This window comes from Delphinus delphis, chromosome 12 (assembly GCF_949987515.2).
Source record: "Delphinus delphis chromosome 12, mDelDel1.2, whole genome shotgun sequence".
In the NCBI taxonomy this organism is placed as follows: domain Eukaryota; kingdom Metazoa; phylum Chordata; class Mammalia; order Artiodactyla; family Delphinidae; genus Delphinus; species Delphinus delphis.
In genome coordinates, this window is record NC_082694.2 from 13145097 (window position 1) to 13160295 (window position 15199).

The 15199-nt window shown below is 43.3% G+C and overlaps 1 protein-coding gene across 1 annotated transcript in view; it reads right to left on the reverse strand.

The window, feature by feature from the left end:
• Positions 1-2128: 2128 nt before the first annotated feature.
• CKAP2L (cytoskeleton associated protein 2 like) overlaps positions 2129-15199 on the reverse strand; it is a 30772-nt gene continuing 17701 nt past the window's right edge. Inside the window, exons 6-9 of the mRNA XM_060027699.1 lie at positions 12268-12423; positions 6668-6731; positions 4747-4936; positions 2129-3314 (exon numbers count right to left, since the gene is read on the reverse strand). Coding sequence (XP_059883682.1) covers positions 3089-3314; positions 4747-4936; positions 6668-6731; positions 12268-12423 — 636 coding nt within the window. The 3' untranslated portion in view covers positions 2129-3088. The remainder of the gene's footprint in view (positions 3315-4746; positions 4937-6667; positions 6732-12267; positions 12424-15199) is intronic.

Genomic DNA, 15199 nt, shown 5'->3' on the forward strand with positions numbered 1-15199 from the left:
AATGACAGCACTTTGGCTATCACAGTGATTCTTATTTGGTAAGTTGGGAACCGTTCAAGAATGTCTTTCTCAGATTTGCTCTTTCCTTGTCACCGTCCTAGTTCTCATTTCCATACTTGAGAGACAGGAGTTAAAAGCTCTGCACTTGGAGCCAGGCAGCTCTGAGTTTGAAACTTCAGTCCTGCCTGTCATTTACTGTCTCACTCTGTTTCCATACCTATGCCATAGGGCTACTGTGAGAATGTAGTGAGACAATATGCCTGGAAGGCAGCCAGAGCAAACATGAAATAGGAGTTTCCTCTACTACTGTATATATGTGTACTAGTCAGGATTTTCCCCTAGCACCTGACAGAAACCTAAATGAAACTGGCTTAAGAATAAGGGAATCAATTGTCTCACATCACTGAAAAGTACAGGGCTTGGCCAGCTCCAGGCTTTAGCCAGGGATCAAATGATGTCACTGGATGTAAGCTTACTCTCCAGCTCTCAGGCTTATTCTGTGTTGGTGCCATTCTCTAGGAGGTTTTTTTTCTCCATGGTTATAAGAAGGTTTACAGATTTCCATCCTCTTTGCAGCAACTCTACCAGGAAAAGAGTCTCTCTAACAAAAGTCTGGGAAACGAGTCTCACTGGTTTTGAGTGAGAAATAACCCCATCGTCCAGTCAATGCCGCTGGCCAGGATATTGGGCTCTGGTTGGCCTAGCCTGGGTCACATGCTCATGTGGGTGGAGTCCGTTCCTGTTAAGCGACAGATTGTGAGTGGGAAAGAGGTGGTCCTAAGGAAATTAGGGCACTCTTATTAGAAGAAGGACTACACGCCAAGCAGGCACAACAGATGTCTTTTATAGCATGAGTACCTGTACCTAGTAAACAGTCATAAATGTGAACTGTCATGCCTCCTCCTCTCCTCGTCTTCTGGGTCATGGTCATTCTGCACCAGGATGCCAGTATGAAGCCATCCTTATTTATCTTCCTTTAACACTCCCTTTACACTCCCCCCTTCTAAGAAGTTGGACGTTCGTTAGACTTAATTTCTGCCGAGGCCCATATCTCCCCTGCAATTCCCTAAGAATCTTCCTCCCAAGTGATTAAGGGCCTGCTTCTTACCTTGCCTCTCTCCCTCCCTCCTGCTCCAGGTATCTAGGAACCGCTATTTACTAAACAAGAGGGTTACTAAGAATCTACAAAGAGCTCCAGAATCACGGTGCAGTTTCCTGTAGTTGCTATACCATCCCCATCACCTCCACATCCTTTTATATCCTGAAGATGCTACCTAGTCCAATCAGGCTGTTTAAAACCTCCAATTTGTCAGTTTGAAATCTACACGTTATTCAGTGCCAGTGGTTCAGCCGACATTGTCAGTACCCAGGGTGGTACTGTGAGAAGTCCTGCTGGGAACTGGCAATAGCGAAGGTGTTCTTTTGAGAACTGAGCTGTAATACTGAGACGATGTTCTGAGGAGAGAGAGACGTAACATCACCATAGACAGCTGAGTCCCAGTCTGGGTGGGGGGATGGGCATTAGGTGGCAAGGATGAACCGTCTGAAGCCAAAGAACAGGTAATGCACAAAGGACAGCAGTGCAGGCCCAGCCAGAGGACTGGTCCACGGACGTGAGCTGGAGGGCCTGAGGTCTGAGGCAAGGGCGTTCCTAACAAGGAGGGGCGTGCTTCAGGCTCTTTCTGTCTCGTGATTTTGAATATTTGATTTCCCCAAGTCCCATTTTCAGCTGCCAGGACTTCTAAGCAACCCCTCGGGCATGATTTGGCTTTAGAGGTAAAGTGAGTCTGTCTAAAGGGAAGGGAACGCCTAGCTGTGTGGATTCCTGCGTTTTGCTTGTGGTGACAACCTATTTCTCATCCAAAGTTAGTCTATGAGCATTATGGGTTTATACCTCAGCTTTATGAACCTCGTTTTTGTAAATCAGACTTGGAGAGATGGATCTGCTTCCCTCACAATGGAAAAATCCACATGAAGGTGAGCTCTCCAGGGTAGTGGGTGTTCCCTGGGAGGCCTCTTGGGATAGCCTATTGGCGTTCCCCAGACAGACCCCTAATTCTCTAGGCCAAGCCACCAGCACTGTTTTCTGTAATAAATATGATAAATGAATACGCAGGAATGAATAAAAGTCAATTGTTTTTTAGATGATACATAAGTATTAAGAAAACTAAAATCTCAAATACATCGACTAGGTTTTCCTATACATTATATTTACACAACGATTCTGATTTTACCTTTCCACAGGCAGTTGCCCAGGAGGAAGGAAAGGCGACCTATGATAGTCTCTGGGGCTCAGATGTCTTCTCAGGCCAGGTGTCCCCTAGCAGAGCAAAGAACTGAAGAGGCAAGGGTCCTTTCCCCGCCCCTGTCTGCTGCTCCCTTTTGTTTTTATTTGAAGCATTTCTCAATAACAAATGCAAAATTAGGTTTGAATATAAAAAGCTAGATGACCACTCCAGTGCAGGATTGTGTATCATTAAGGAGGCCAGGCCCAGAAAGGATGTGAATTACCTCTCATCTCCAAGGATCTGTGACGGAAGTCAAAGATCACACATAAAAGTCATCTGTGATCTCTGAGCGAAAGGCACAGCCAGCATAAACTCAGCTGCAGAATGAGAGGATCTGACCAGATGGTCTGTCACGTCCCACCTAGCGGGGAAGGCTAGTTTCTACACTCAGATCTTCCATGCTGGAAGGATTTGCCCTCTCTGCTAAGGTGGATGCAGGAAGGAAAGTCTATCATATTGTGGAATTGACCTCCTGATATAAAAAATAACTATGTTGGGATTCAGGCAGGTCAATAAAATTCAAATTGTTACCATACTTGTGGGGTAAGTTAATTTTCAAAGTTTGAGATTTCTGTGTGCTGTAAAGCTGGGGCAAACTACAGTCTTAAGTAACCAGACTTTCCCATGGGGGTGTAAATCTGAGAGTAAGCCCAGGGAATTACTTCCCAGGCCCTGGGCCCACAGTCTGCACCCACGATGCCCCTCTATTACAGTTTCTCCCAGGCCACCCAGGTAAGTGCATTTCTTGTCTTGTGGAGGCTCTGAAATGTCTCTCTTTTTTAAAAAAAAAAATCAAGAAATTACGACTCAAGGACTTGAAACCCTAATGTTACCGGCAAAGCCTCATTTTTGCGGAATATAAAACACTCTGTCTCTTCCACTTCTAACAGTTCGTTGAGAGAAGCCACCACTAGGTCATGTTCCTGCAGCATTTCCGGGTAGCGGGACACTGCTCGCTCGATCCTGGCTGAACGCCGTACAGGAGTGATAAGCTTCATGTCTTGCACTTCCGGCATTCCGTTTATTCTGAGAGACAGCAAGAGATGCATTCAAAACCTTCTAACTTCTTTCAAAATTCTACTTGTTAGTCTTTATTTTTTTCTTATTCCCTAATAAAACACAAGAGAAATGTCTATAGCAGCTCTCGTCCTAAGGTGGACTTGCCCTCATTGTCAGAATGAACTGGGTGGTGTCCATCTGCTCTCACATGGTGTCAGCACAGGGATTTAATTGAGTGAATTGTTAAGTGTGCTTTTATTTGAAGTCAGCTACTTGGCAGTTGGTGTTTGTTTATTCCATAAACTTTCAAAGAGCTGACACGTTTTGATGAAATTGGGCCTAACACCAAATGAGGCTGGACTAACGAATTCTAAGATTCTTTCTAGCTTTGACAGTAAATTATTCAAAAAACATCTTTTAAGATGGTGGACCAAACCACAAATTGAAACTGGAACAAATCAGGCATCTTCCTGGTAAACCTGAATGCATTCCAATCACAGGCAGCCTGGAGGGTACGTTGCAGAGACCTTTCCAGGCAGTGAATCCTGGTCACACATCACAAAACCACTGATTACATTAGCCTCACAAAACTCGTGGCCAGTCTGCTGAAAACGCCCATCACCAATTCCGGAGACAGTAAGAGGTGGTCTTCACGTCAGCTGCCTGCTTTCATCCACCCACGAGCTGACTACAGTGGGGAAATGACAGGTCTGAGACAGGAGTTTAGACTGGAAGAGGCCCAGCTGTGCTTTCCAGAGAACGAAGATACAGAACCGTGGTCTTGGTGCTTTTGTTTGGAATTTTCCTTTCAAGAGCACGAACAGAGACTGATGTGACACTAATGTTTTAGAAAATGACATCGATACCCTGACACAGTTCCTTAAATTACCATGGATTCTTAACCTTACACTTGTCTCAAAACCAAACACTTCTGATACTGTGCGCGGTCTCTAACTAGCACGTGCCTGCCGCCTCCCTGTTCTCACAGGGCTATTCACAGCTCCCTCCTTCCCACAGCTCCAGAGGCTGCCTGCTTGGCAGTTTGCTCCTGCCCCCCAGGACTGGCTGGAAAGGTGGGTGGGATCTGCAAATGCAGCACAAATGAGGGTGAAGAGGGAGGACCAATGCCAGGAGGGAGGGGTGACTCCACTCCAGCAGCCCTCCTGACTCTGGCAGCTCCTTCCTCATTGCAGGTCAGGTCTCCTTGGGGGTGGTGTGAGGGGGGATGGTGTGTGTACTGAGAAAGGACACAGATCTTCCTGGCACTGGTTCCAACCCCCCCCCCCCCCCATCACCCTCAGCTCCTTCCCTTAACACCAAAGATGGATTAGACCACCTGGTCCTCGTATGAGGCAGAAGGTATCACTAATCTGATGGTATCCTGGATCTGGGGAGGAGAAATTGAGAATTGGACTTGAATTAGCCCTGTGAACACAAGCCTGCTTTAGAGTTTGCTTACCTAGGGATCGGGGCGATCTGTAATTTGATACCAGGATGATTATCCTGTTCTGACTTGGTGATTTGGGGTGTTGCTGAAACCTGTTCCCTCTCTTTTGGAGAAAGACAAGACGTCCCAGACTCCATCTTCTTGGCCAGCATTTCTATTGATGTTATATTAGTTTCAGCAGCTAAAGAGTCAGAGGTAATTCCTGTGTATACAAGGTCAAAAAGAAAAGATTTAGCAATTTAATACTGAAGCTAAAAAATCAATAAAATGAAACAGCAGTTATCTACAATGATTTCTCAGTGATCCTTACGGATTCCATATACTCAATAAAGAGTAATTGATTTGGAGTGGGACCTACAACTAGTTTTTCCTGCTACATCAGGCCATCCTCCTAACCAGCCCTCCAGGCAGCCTTGGGGCCTGTGAGAATGGATCCCGGCTACCCTTTCAACATTGTGAACACATCCCCAATCTCTTATTCACTCTCGAGGGAGCTCCCTTAGTGACTAATCATTGGCCTCTTCTTACCCTTACATCACACCTTGGTTCAATTTTCCTGACTCATTAGAGTTAATTCACTTGACCTTCTGATCCCTCCCTACCCAGGTGTGACCATATGGCTATCACCTTGGACAGTAGGTGAAAAAATGTCTTGTGTTGACACAATTTGCATGATAGCCCAACCATAACAACCAAAATTAAGGGAAGGAAATCAGGCTGAGACAGACAGATACTGTGGCTGGAGGCTGAGACCCCAAGAGAGGCCAACAGGGGCCAAGAGGTGGGAAAGGCATGGATTCCTGTCTCCTCTTTTTATCCCTTTGAAGAACACTGCCACACATTATAAACAAATACCTGAATTGTAGCATCATTCTCAGCAAGAGGACCACTGAGTATAGGTACTCTACAACCTTATTCCCAAAAGTAATGGGTTAGTTGGCTGTAATTCCTCATGACGTGATTGTTCCCCAAAGGTCGATCTACCCCTTTGTTTTTTTTTGGCTGCGTGGCACGCATGGGATCTTAGTTCTCCGACCAGGGATTGAACCCAGGCCCTTGGCAGTGAGAGCGCAGAGTCTTACCCACTGGACCGCCAGGCAATTCCCTAAACCTACACTTGAAAAAGATTTGTCATCTTCTAAGATTATAAAAATAATCCATTTTATTTTCTCAAGGTAGCTTTTTTTCCCCCATTCATATAACAAATATTATAATTAACGTGTCACTCACTGTATTTGGCACATTTTTCATAGAAGAGTTCTCTAAAGGTTCTGGCCAATGACAGTAATGGTGAATTAAGTGAAATGATTCCTGAGATGGGTATGATTTAAAGGTATAACATGAATTTGGATGTATACGTGTTGGTGGGCTTGTTATGATGAAACATGTAACTTAAACCAAAGCACCTCTCCCATTTGCCTCAGTCTCTTCTGGTAAAGAGTCACTTGCTGGGCTTCCCTGGTGGCACAGTCGTTGAGAGTCCGCCTGTCGATACGGGGGACGCGGGTTCATGCCCCGGTCCGGGAAGATCCCACATGCCGCGGAGCGGCTGGGCCCGTGAGCCATGGCTGCTGAGCCTGCGCTCCGCAACGGGAGAGGTCACAACAGTGAGAGGTCCGCGTACCGCAAAAAAAAAAAAAAAAAAAAAGAGTCACTTGCCTTCTCCTCTCACCTTCTCTCCAGGGAAGCAATACACCCTAGTCTAGGCTGCTCTGGTGGAAACCTTTGTTTGGTGTTGAGCAGTATATTTACTTGTAATAATAGAATAGAAATGAATCAGCTGATGATGAAGGCCAAAAGGGCAGGCCATGGAAACCAAGAAGCAAGAGGCATTTCAGGGGACTTACAATTCTTTTTTTACCCGCTATGTGTTCCTCAATGACTTCTACTTGAGTGGCTGGAGGGAATGAATTTAAATACAAAATAGTAGTACCTTCTGTGGTTCTGTCTGGGTCTTGCAAAATATTAAGGACAACTTTCCGCAACTCTTGTATTGGCTGGAAGGAAGAAAATACATGAACAGTAGTAAAAATATTCATGGAGAAAAGTGATCTAAGGAACTTACGCTGTTGTTCAACATCAAATAGACTTTTTATAACAGAAACATTTCCCTTTTTATCTCTTGTCTAACTATAAATAACATTTAAAAGGTTTCAGTTTTAGCTTTATGGGAAAAATAAAGGAACAAAGAAAATGTTGGTTAAATGCTGGCATGCTTGACTTTTTTTTTTTTTACACAAAATTGCAGATTTTATATGAAATCACACCAAGAGATACACATTAAACTCAATAAAGTTAACTGTGGGAGGAAGAGAATGATAGTTGGCTACAGGAATAAAAGAATAAATAAAATGAGAGGCTTTGCATAGAACAACCATGACGATGTGTCATGAATGTGAAATATGATCAGACCTCCGACACTTTGAGAGGTAAATAGGTACCTCTTATTTTTGCATGGGGGCTCACGTTCTCAGAGGGCTAAGACTAGTACGTATGTGGACAATGTGAAATCTCTTCACGTCCATCCTGGGCATAGAAGTCTGCATATGGCAAAAGCCGGACAAGTCCATTTTGTGGATGCATACTATACTGTAGTCCAAAAGTTAAATCTAGTCTGTGTTTGGGGTGCTGACCCTTAGCAGGCTGGACAAGTCCATTCTATGGATGACATATTTAGAGTCTCTGAGGGCAAACTAACCCATTCCTTCTTTTTTTTTTTTTTTTTTTTTTGCGGTACGCGGGCCTCTCACTGCTGTGGCCCCTCCCGTTGCGGAGCACAGGCTCTGGACATGCAGTCTCAGCGGCCACGGCTCACGGGCCCAGCCGCTCCGCGGCACACGGGATCCTCCCGGACTGGGGCACGAACCCGTCCCCTGCATCGGCAGGCGGACTCTCAACCACTGCACCACCAGGGAAGCCCCCATTCTTTCTTGCTGGTGAGTTCAGAAACGAAAAGTCTGTCAAATCCATTCATTGGAAAGGTAGCTCACACACTCAGAAGGCTGAACGAGAACCAACCATGGGGAGTGGGCTCAGACACTCTTTGCTTTGAGTAAGTGCATTGATGTATTGTGGAAGTCCTTTCTGGGGATCAAGGGTTCAGCAACTCTGAGCGATAGCAAATAATCGTTCTGTTGGATTGGGATTTACTCCTGTAGACTGAAGCATCCTCTTCTGCAGAAGGCACCTCAGACGGTCTGCTGGTGGGGAATTCGAGAAACTGGCTTCAGGAGGGCTTTATCAGGAGTCTTCCCAGTCTCTCGGCTTCTTGGCGGTAGCTGCCTCTTTGGCCTTTTTACTTAATTGCCAGGTAAGCAGCGTGCATCTTGCGGAGCGACTGCTCCTCGCCCCACTGACGTGTGCCACGCAGGGCGAGAGCGAGGTGTGCGACTGGGGGGAGTGCCGGCTTCCGACACGTAGGCTTGGGCTTCTCCGGGGTGGTGGGTCCCGTGCTCCGAGGTGACACTTTTTGGTTGGTGCGAAGCTGGCGCGCTATATGCGAGCGCGAGGAATGCCGGGAGGGGCTGGCGGCGTGGGTGGTGGCAGTGACCACGACAGCGGAGACCTGGGTGGGGGGTTTGCTCATGTGGCCGCCGCCATCTTGTTTTTGGCATGCTTGACTTTAATGAAGAGATGTATTTATGGAAAGTTGTCTATAATAAAATTTCTCTAAATCAATTTTCTTACTGACTTATATAATCCCACTGAAGATGTGTTCCCACATAAAGATTCTGATCCAAAGATGTAAAGCGAGCCATACAGAAAACTTGGCATATGTTTTTAGTGTTGTCTTAACTGAATTTTTGTTTTTATTATAAAAGTCATATATCTTTTTTATTTTATTTATTTATTTTTGGCTGCATTGGGTCTTTGTTGCTGTGCGTGGGCTTTCTCTACTTGTGGCAAGCGGGGGCTACTCTTCATGGCGGTGTGTGGGCTTCTCATTGCGGTGGCTTCTCTTGTTGCGGAGCACGGGCTCTAGGTGCACGGGCTTCAGTAGTTGTGGCGCACAGGCTCTAGAGCGCAGGCTCAGCAATTGTGGCGCACGGGCTTCGGTGCTCCACAGCATGTGGGATCTTCCCGGACCACGGCTCAAACCGTGTCCCCTGCGTTGGCAGGCGGATTCTTAACCACTGTGCTACCAGGGAAGCCCAAAAGTCATATATCTTATTACAGAAAACTGAACAATAGGTCAAATTTCAAAAGGAAAACCACCCATAATCCCATCATCTAAATATAACCTTTAGTTGGCATTCTGGGCAATTTCCCCCCAGCCTTCCCTTTCTTCTTTTATTTGGTAAAATAACGTAAAAAACAATTAAAAAAACTATTATAGAATAGTAATTTTCTGATAAAATTATCTGAGATAGCCATCCTTTTTTGTTTTTTGTTTTTTTGTTTTTGTTTCTTGCGGTACGCGGGCCTCTCACCGCTGTGGCCTCTCCCGCTGAGGAGCGCAGGCTCCGGACGCGCAGGCCCAGCGGCCATGGCTCACAGGCCCAGCCGCTCCGCAGCATGTGGCATCCTCCCGGATCGGGGCACGAACCCGTATCCCCTACATCGGCAGGCGGACTCTCAACCACTGCGCCACCAGGGAAGCCCTGAGATAGCCATCCTTTTTAAAGCATGTTAACCAGGCCATGAAGCAGAACATCATAAATGAGTTGTACGTTCTCATAGGAACGTGATATTTGGAGCCTGGCCTTCCTGACCTGGGACTCTGTATCAAGTAAATAACAGATACAAACTGACAACAGAGCATAAAAGCAAAGCTATCTATACATTTTTACAAAATCTAAAAGGCTGTAAACTTAAGAATGGGAATAAATGTACCGAATATACTGCAAAAGGTCTTAATTATATGCAACACTCATCAAGTGTATTTTACATTTTCACAGGCTTCTAGCTAAAGACGATGCATTGAGTACACATTTCTTCTTTTTTTTACACATTTATTTCTAATCACTCTTGAAACTCTACTGAAATTATACTAAAGGGATTAAAAAGGAGGCAGTAACCACAGGGAATAGAAGAAACAGCAACAAGACTTTGGAAGTTCGAATGTGGAAGGAAGAGGTAAGCAGTTTGACCAACTTGAAAGAGCCAAATTCTAAGCTGGCAGTGTGGCTAAGAAAGAACCTGATTCGACCCCAGAGCCCCTGAAAGGCTGAGGAATGGATGGAGGGGTCAAAATCAGGAGGGCTCTTGAGCATCTGTCAAAAAGCAGTCAGACCTGGGAATTCCCTGGCAGTCCAGTGGTTAGGACTCGGCGCTTTCAGGGCCACGGCCCTGGTTCAATCCCTGGCTAGGGAACGAAGATCCCGCAAGCTGCGTGGCTTGGGAAGTAAGCAAGTAAATAAATAAATACGGCCAGACCTCCAAATCCACCCTGCATCCCTAAACTCCATGCAGCCCGGTGACTGTGCCCCTCCCACCTTCATCCAAACAGGACACTGGGCATGTATCCTCCAAGTCTCTGGGGGATATCATGCAAGATTGAGGGTGGGAGTGCCTACTGAAAAAAGGGATAAATGAAAGTTTCCACGCTGAAGGTTGAGACACCCAGCTCTCTCCTCCCCCATAACACCTGGTAGCCTGGCTTCTAGTTCCTGGGAAGAAGACTGGATGAGGCTTCTTCAGAGAATATAACCAGTCTTAGAAGGAAGACCTGAAGACACTGATATGGAGGGTTCTTCAGTCAACTGACTCAGCCAAATCGCCCTATGGTAAAGCCTCATCTGTGTCCAGAGTTTTTAACAAGCTTTTTAAAATCCACCTCTTATACTGAAACAGCCCAGTTTCACTGGCATCTGAGTAAAGCATTTAATGAACAATAGAGAACAACCCCCTACCCACCAAAAAAAAAAAAATGGTGAGAGAAGAAAAGTATTGGAGAAGAATCAGGCAATGCAGGAAGAAACGGGAATCTGAGGGTTTTGGTGAAAGGAGATCCCAGAATGACAGGCAATAAAGACAGGGGTAAAGAACAACCTGTTGAGCCTGGAACAGATTAAGAAGGGTCTGGGAGAAAAGTCTCTGAGAAAAAGAAATCAACAGAATATCGAATGTTTTGAAAGTATGGAGAAATTTAGATAATTATAGAAGAGTATGGGAATTAATTATATAATAAATACTCAGAAAATTAAGCAAAGGGAAAACAAGAAAATAATTTCAGGAAAATTATGAAAACATACTTGAAAGGCAAAGTAATCACAGTGTATACCACATGGCTCAATGCAAATTTCTCACATAGTCAATAACAATGTGAACACTGAATAGTGACCAGAATTTCCATATGACTCTCATGGAAATATGGAGGACAGTAAAAGTCTGCAGGGGTGATAGGGGTGTCTATGTGTGTGTGTTGGGGATCTGTGTGGGTGTGTGTGAGAAAGAAGGTTAGATCCTCATCCTGTATAGTTGGATGTCTACAAATCATGTCTAAAGAGAGAAAAATCAAGAAATAGTAATATAAGCATGTTATCTGAAACTATCAAGGTAACAAAATACTCAGTTTGCTCTGGGAAGTGGGAAATGGGAGGGGAGGGAATCAGGCCTTATGGAACAGACCTTATCAAATTATTTATTTAAACTATGTCCATGGACAAGTCTGATTCTGAACAATCATGGAAAAGGTATGGTAGAATATATGATGACATGGAAAGTGATATTATAGGGAAGAGTTATGAAACTATTTAATGCAGTCTGTGTTAAAAAAATTATATATAGGGCTTCTCTGGTGGTGCAGTGGTTAAGAATCTGCCTGCCAATGCAGGGGACACGGGTTCGATCCCTGGCCCGGGAAGATCCGACATGCCACGGAGCAACTAAGCCCGTGCACCACAACTGCTGAGCCTGTGCTCTAGAGCCTGTGCTCTAGAGTCTGCGAGCCACAACTACTGAAGCCCGCGCGCCTAGAGCCCGTGCTCCGCAACAAGAGAAACCACTGCAATGAGAAGCCCATGCACCGCAACGAAGAGTAGCCCCTGCTCGCCGCAACTAGGGAAAAGCCCACGTGCAGCAACGAAGAGCCAACACAGCCAAAAATAAAGAAAAATTTATTTTAAAAAATTATATATAGACATTGGTTTTACTAGGTTTTAGGATTAAAAGTTATTTCATAAAATAGCCCTGAATTATTGATTTATGGACATTGATGTGTTGGGTTTAATATATTTTTAGGTTCTTTAGGTGAGGTATGACTTTCTTAGTATTGGCTATTGACGTTACATTATAATTTTCTATGCTATTACTTTTCACAAGTGCTTATTTCTACAGTGAGTGTACAGTGAGACATATTCGCTTGACAAGAAAGTGATTCTATTGGTTTACATGTAACACTATATTCTACAAAATAAATATTTTAATTAAGATGTTCATAAAGGACATATCGTACTTCATATTTTGCATATAACTTAATGAAGTGAATTAGAAGCTTCAACATTACATTACATAGCCGCCATTTTGCAAACAGCAGAGAAGTCGTATTAAAGAGAAGTTTTAAGAAGTCACCCACTCAAGGTAGATACTTACTCTGGCCCCATTTCTAATGGCCTCTTCATATAGCCCAATGACATCAAAGGTGCCTTTACTTGCCAACAACTTGGCTTTGCAGATCCAGAACTGAGCAAACTTTTCAGCCTCAGGAATACTGGACAAAATGGCGCCTATTTCATTAGAATGTACACCCTGGAGAAGAGAGAAATACCCAGAGGTAATTATTACTGTCTTGCTGTTATTCTCTCCTAATATTTATCATAGAAGGTATGCAGAAATCAGTCTGGTCAATATTTTTTTGAATTAAAAAAAATTGAATTTTATTGAAGTAGTTTATATAAAATGCACCCGTTTAAATAGCATGTTTTGATGAATTTTGACACTGATCATTACATTTTAAATTAAGAGACCAAATAGAAAAATATTTATCATAGTTGAAAGTAAGAAATATGTTCTCCATTTTTATGCAAAACCAAAACCAAACCAAACCCAACCCTGGAGTAATCAGCCATTCATGTATTTCTTACACATTCATAATAATGTGAACACTGAATGGTGACCAGAATTTCTGCTTGACCCTAACAGAAGAATGAAGGATGGCAAAGGTATGCAAGGGTCATGGGTGTATATGTGTGTGTGCTGGGGATCCACACAGGTGTATATAAAGATAAAGAGGGTTAAATCCCACAAAAAGGAACTTTAAAATGGCTTCACTGGTTTGGTTCCCTTCTGCCTTGTACCAAGAGCAGCGCAGTGACCTGGACCAGGAGGACTATGAAGAGCCACATGCCCAGAAACCCAGGCACTGGCACACTCAGCCAGGCAGCACCTCCTACTTCTCCTGAGATGGGAAAGACACAAGGGTAAGCTCACGGTCAAGAATCACTAATGTTTGAGGAAACCAACACTACATGAAAGAGGCATAAAACTCAAGAACCAGAAGAATGAACATTGGAGCAAACAGCTGAGGGAGCAAAGAGAAATACATTTTAAGAGTACTGTAGTCAGGACAGGAATAAAGACGCAGAAGTAGAGAATGGACTTGGGGACACGGGGAGGGGGAGGGTAAGCTGGGACAAAGTGAGAGAGTGGCATGGACTTATATACACTACCAAGTGTAAAATAGATAGCTAGTGGGAAGCAGCTGCATAGCACAGGGAGATCAGCTCAGTGCTTTGTGACTACCTAAGGGTGAGGGTGGGATAGGGAGGGTGGGAGGGAGACGCAAGAGCGAGGAGATACGGGGATATACGTATATGTATAGCTGATTCACTTTGCTATAAGGCAGAAACTAACACACCACTGTAAAGCAATTATACTCCAATAAAGATGTTAAAAAAACAAACAAACCTGTAGTCAATATCTTCAGAGTGATAAGAGAATATTGCCATCATAAAACTAGAACTAATGCTGTGAAAAAGAACCAATAGAAAGGCAGAACAGTGGCATGGACCCTGCTGAAGAATAAATCAGTGCGCTGAAAATTTGGCTGTGGAATTCTTCCAGAACCCAGTGCAACAGAACAAAGAAATGAAGAGTATAAAAGAAAAGTTAAGAGTTCTGGAGGATACATCTATTACTCAAGAATTCCAATATCCATGCAATAGAATTTCTAGAAGAAAAAGTAGAGAAAGAACAAAGCAGAACATACACTCAAAGCAGTTGTAGAAGAAAATTCCCAAGGACTGAACAAAGAAACAAGTGTTCAGACCGCAAGGTCCTCAGAGAGCTAAGCAAGATGGATGAAAAAAGACCCATACTTAGAAAACCAAGGAGGGAATTCCCTGGTGGTCCAGTGGTTAGGACTCCATGCTTCCACTGCAGGGGGCGTGGGTTCGATCCCTGGTCGGGGAACTAAGGGCCTGCAAGCTGCATGGTATGGCCAGTTACAAAAAAAAAAAGGGATAAAAGGAAAATCTTAAATCCTTCCAGAAGGGAAAAAAAGGATTACCTATAAGGAATGAGAATTAGATTGACATGAGACTTTAATAAATCAACAATTTCAGATGTAAGAAAGAAAATGAAAGAGTAACTTCAAATTTTCCAGGGAAGATCATGTGAATTTAGAAATTTCCCCCAGCCAAACTATGAATCCAGCAGGAGGGTGAAATAATGACATTTTTACAAGCATAACAAACTCAGAAAGTTTACCATTTGAAAACATAAAGTTACTAGTGAACAAACTTTAGAATTCAAGTGGAAGACTTGAAACAAAAGTAACCATGAGAAGAATATATAACTTGCATACCATGTTTGAACTCACACTTACCACTTTCTTTTGTGATTTCAATTTATATGCTTTCGTTATGAAATAAAGAAAACTGGATAAAGAGATGAGGGAAAATAAACCAAAAAATAATTCATTGATGTGTTGAATGAATTGAATTACAAAATAATAATATTATAGGGAAGAGTTATTTATTATTCAATAAATTGAATTACAAAATAAAACGGCAGAGATAAAGTTAAACATATGCGTAATTATTACAACAGATGTATATGGGTTAAATGCACTTTTTTAAAAGCAGGGAGTTCCAGATTTGGTTAGAGAAATTAAAGTTGTATGTATTCATGAGACATACCTTTAAAAATAAAGGAATAGAAAAAAATTTACTAGACAAATTGTAAGAACAACAAAGCACGTGTGGCAAGATTAATATCAGACAAAAGAAAAATCAAAGCAAGTCATGAATCTTTAGTACCTAACAACGTAACTTTGAAAAGTAGAAAGTAAATGTTGACAGAAATACAAAATGAAATTATCAATCACAAATCACAGTGCCAGTGACAGACTCTGGCATATTTCTTTCAGAGAGCAATGGATACCCATGTAGAATTTTCTGTTCAACAGAGAATACGTATCCTTTTCAAACACTTTTGGAACATTCACCAAGACTGATCAGACATTAAGACCAGAAAGAAAATTTCAACATTCACCAACCACAATGCAGTATAATTAAAAACTGAC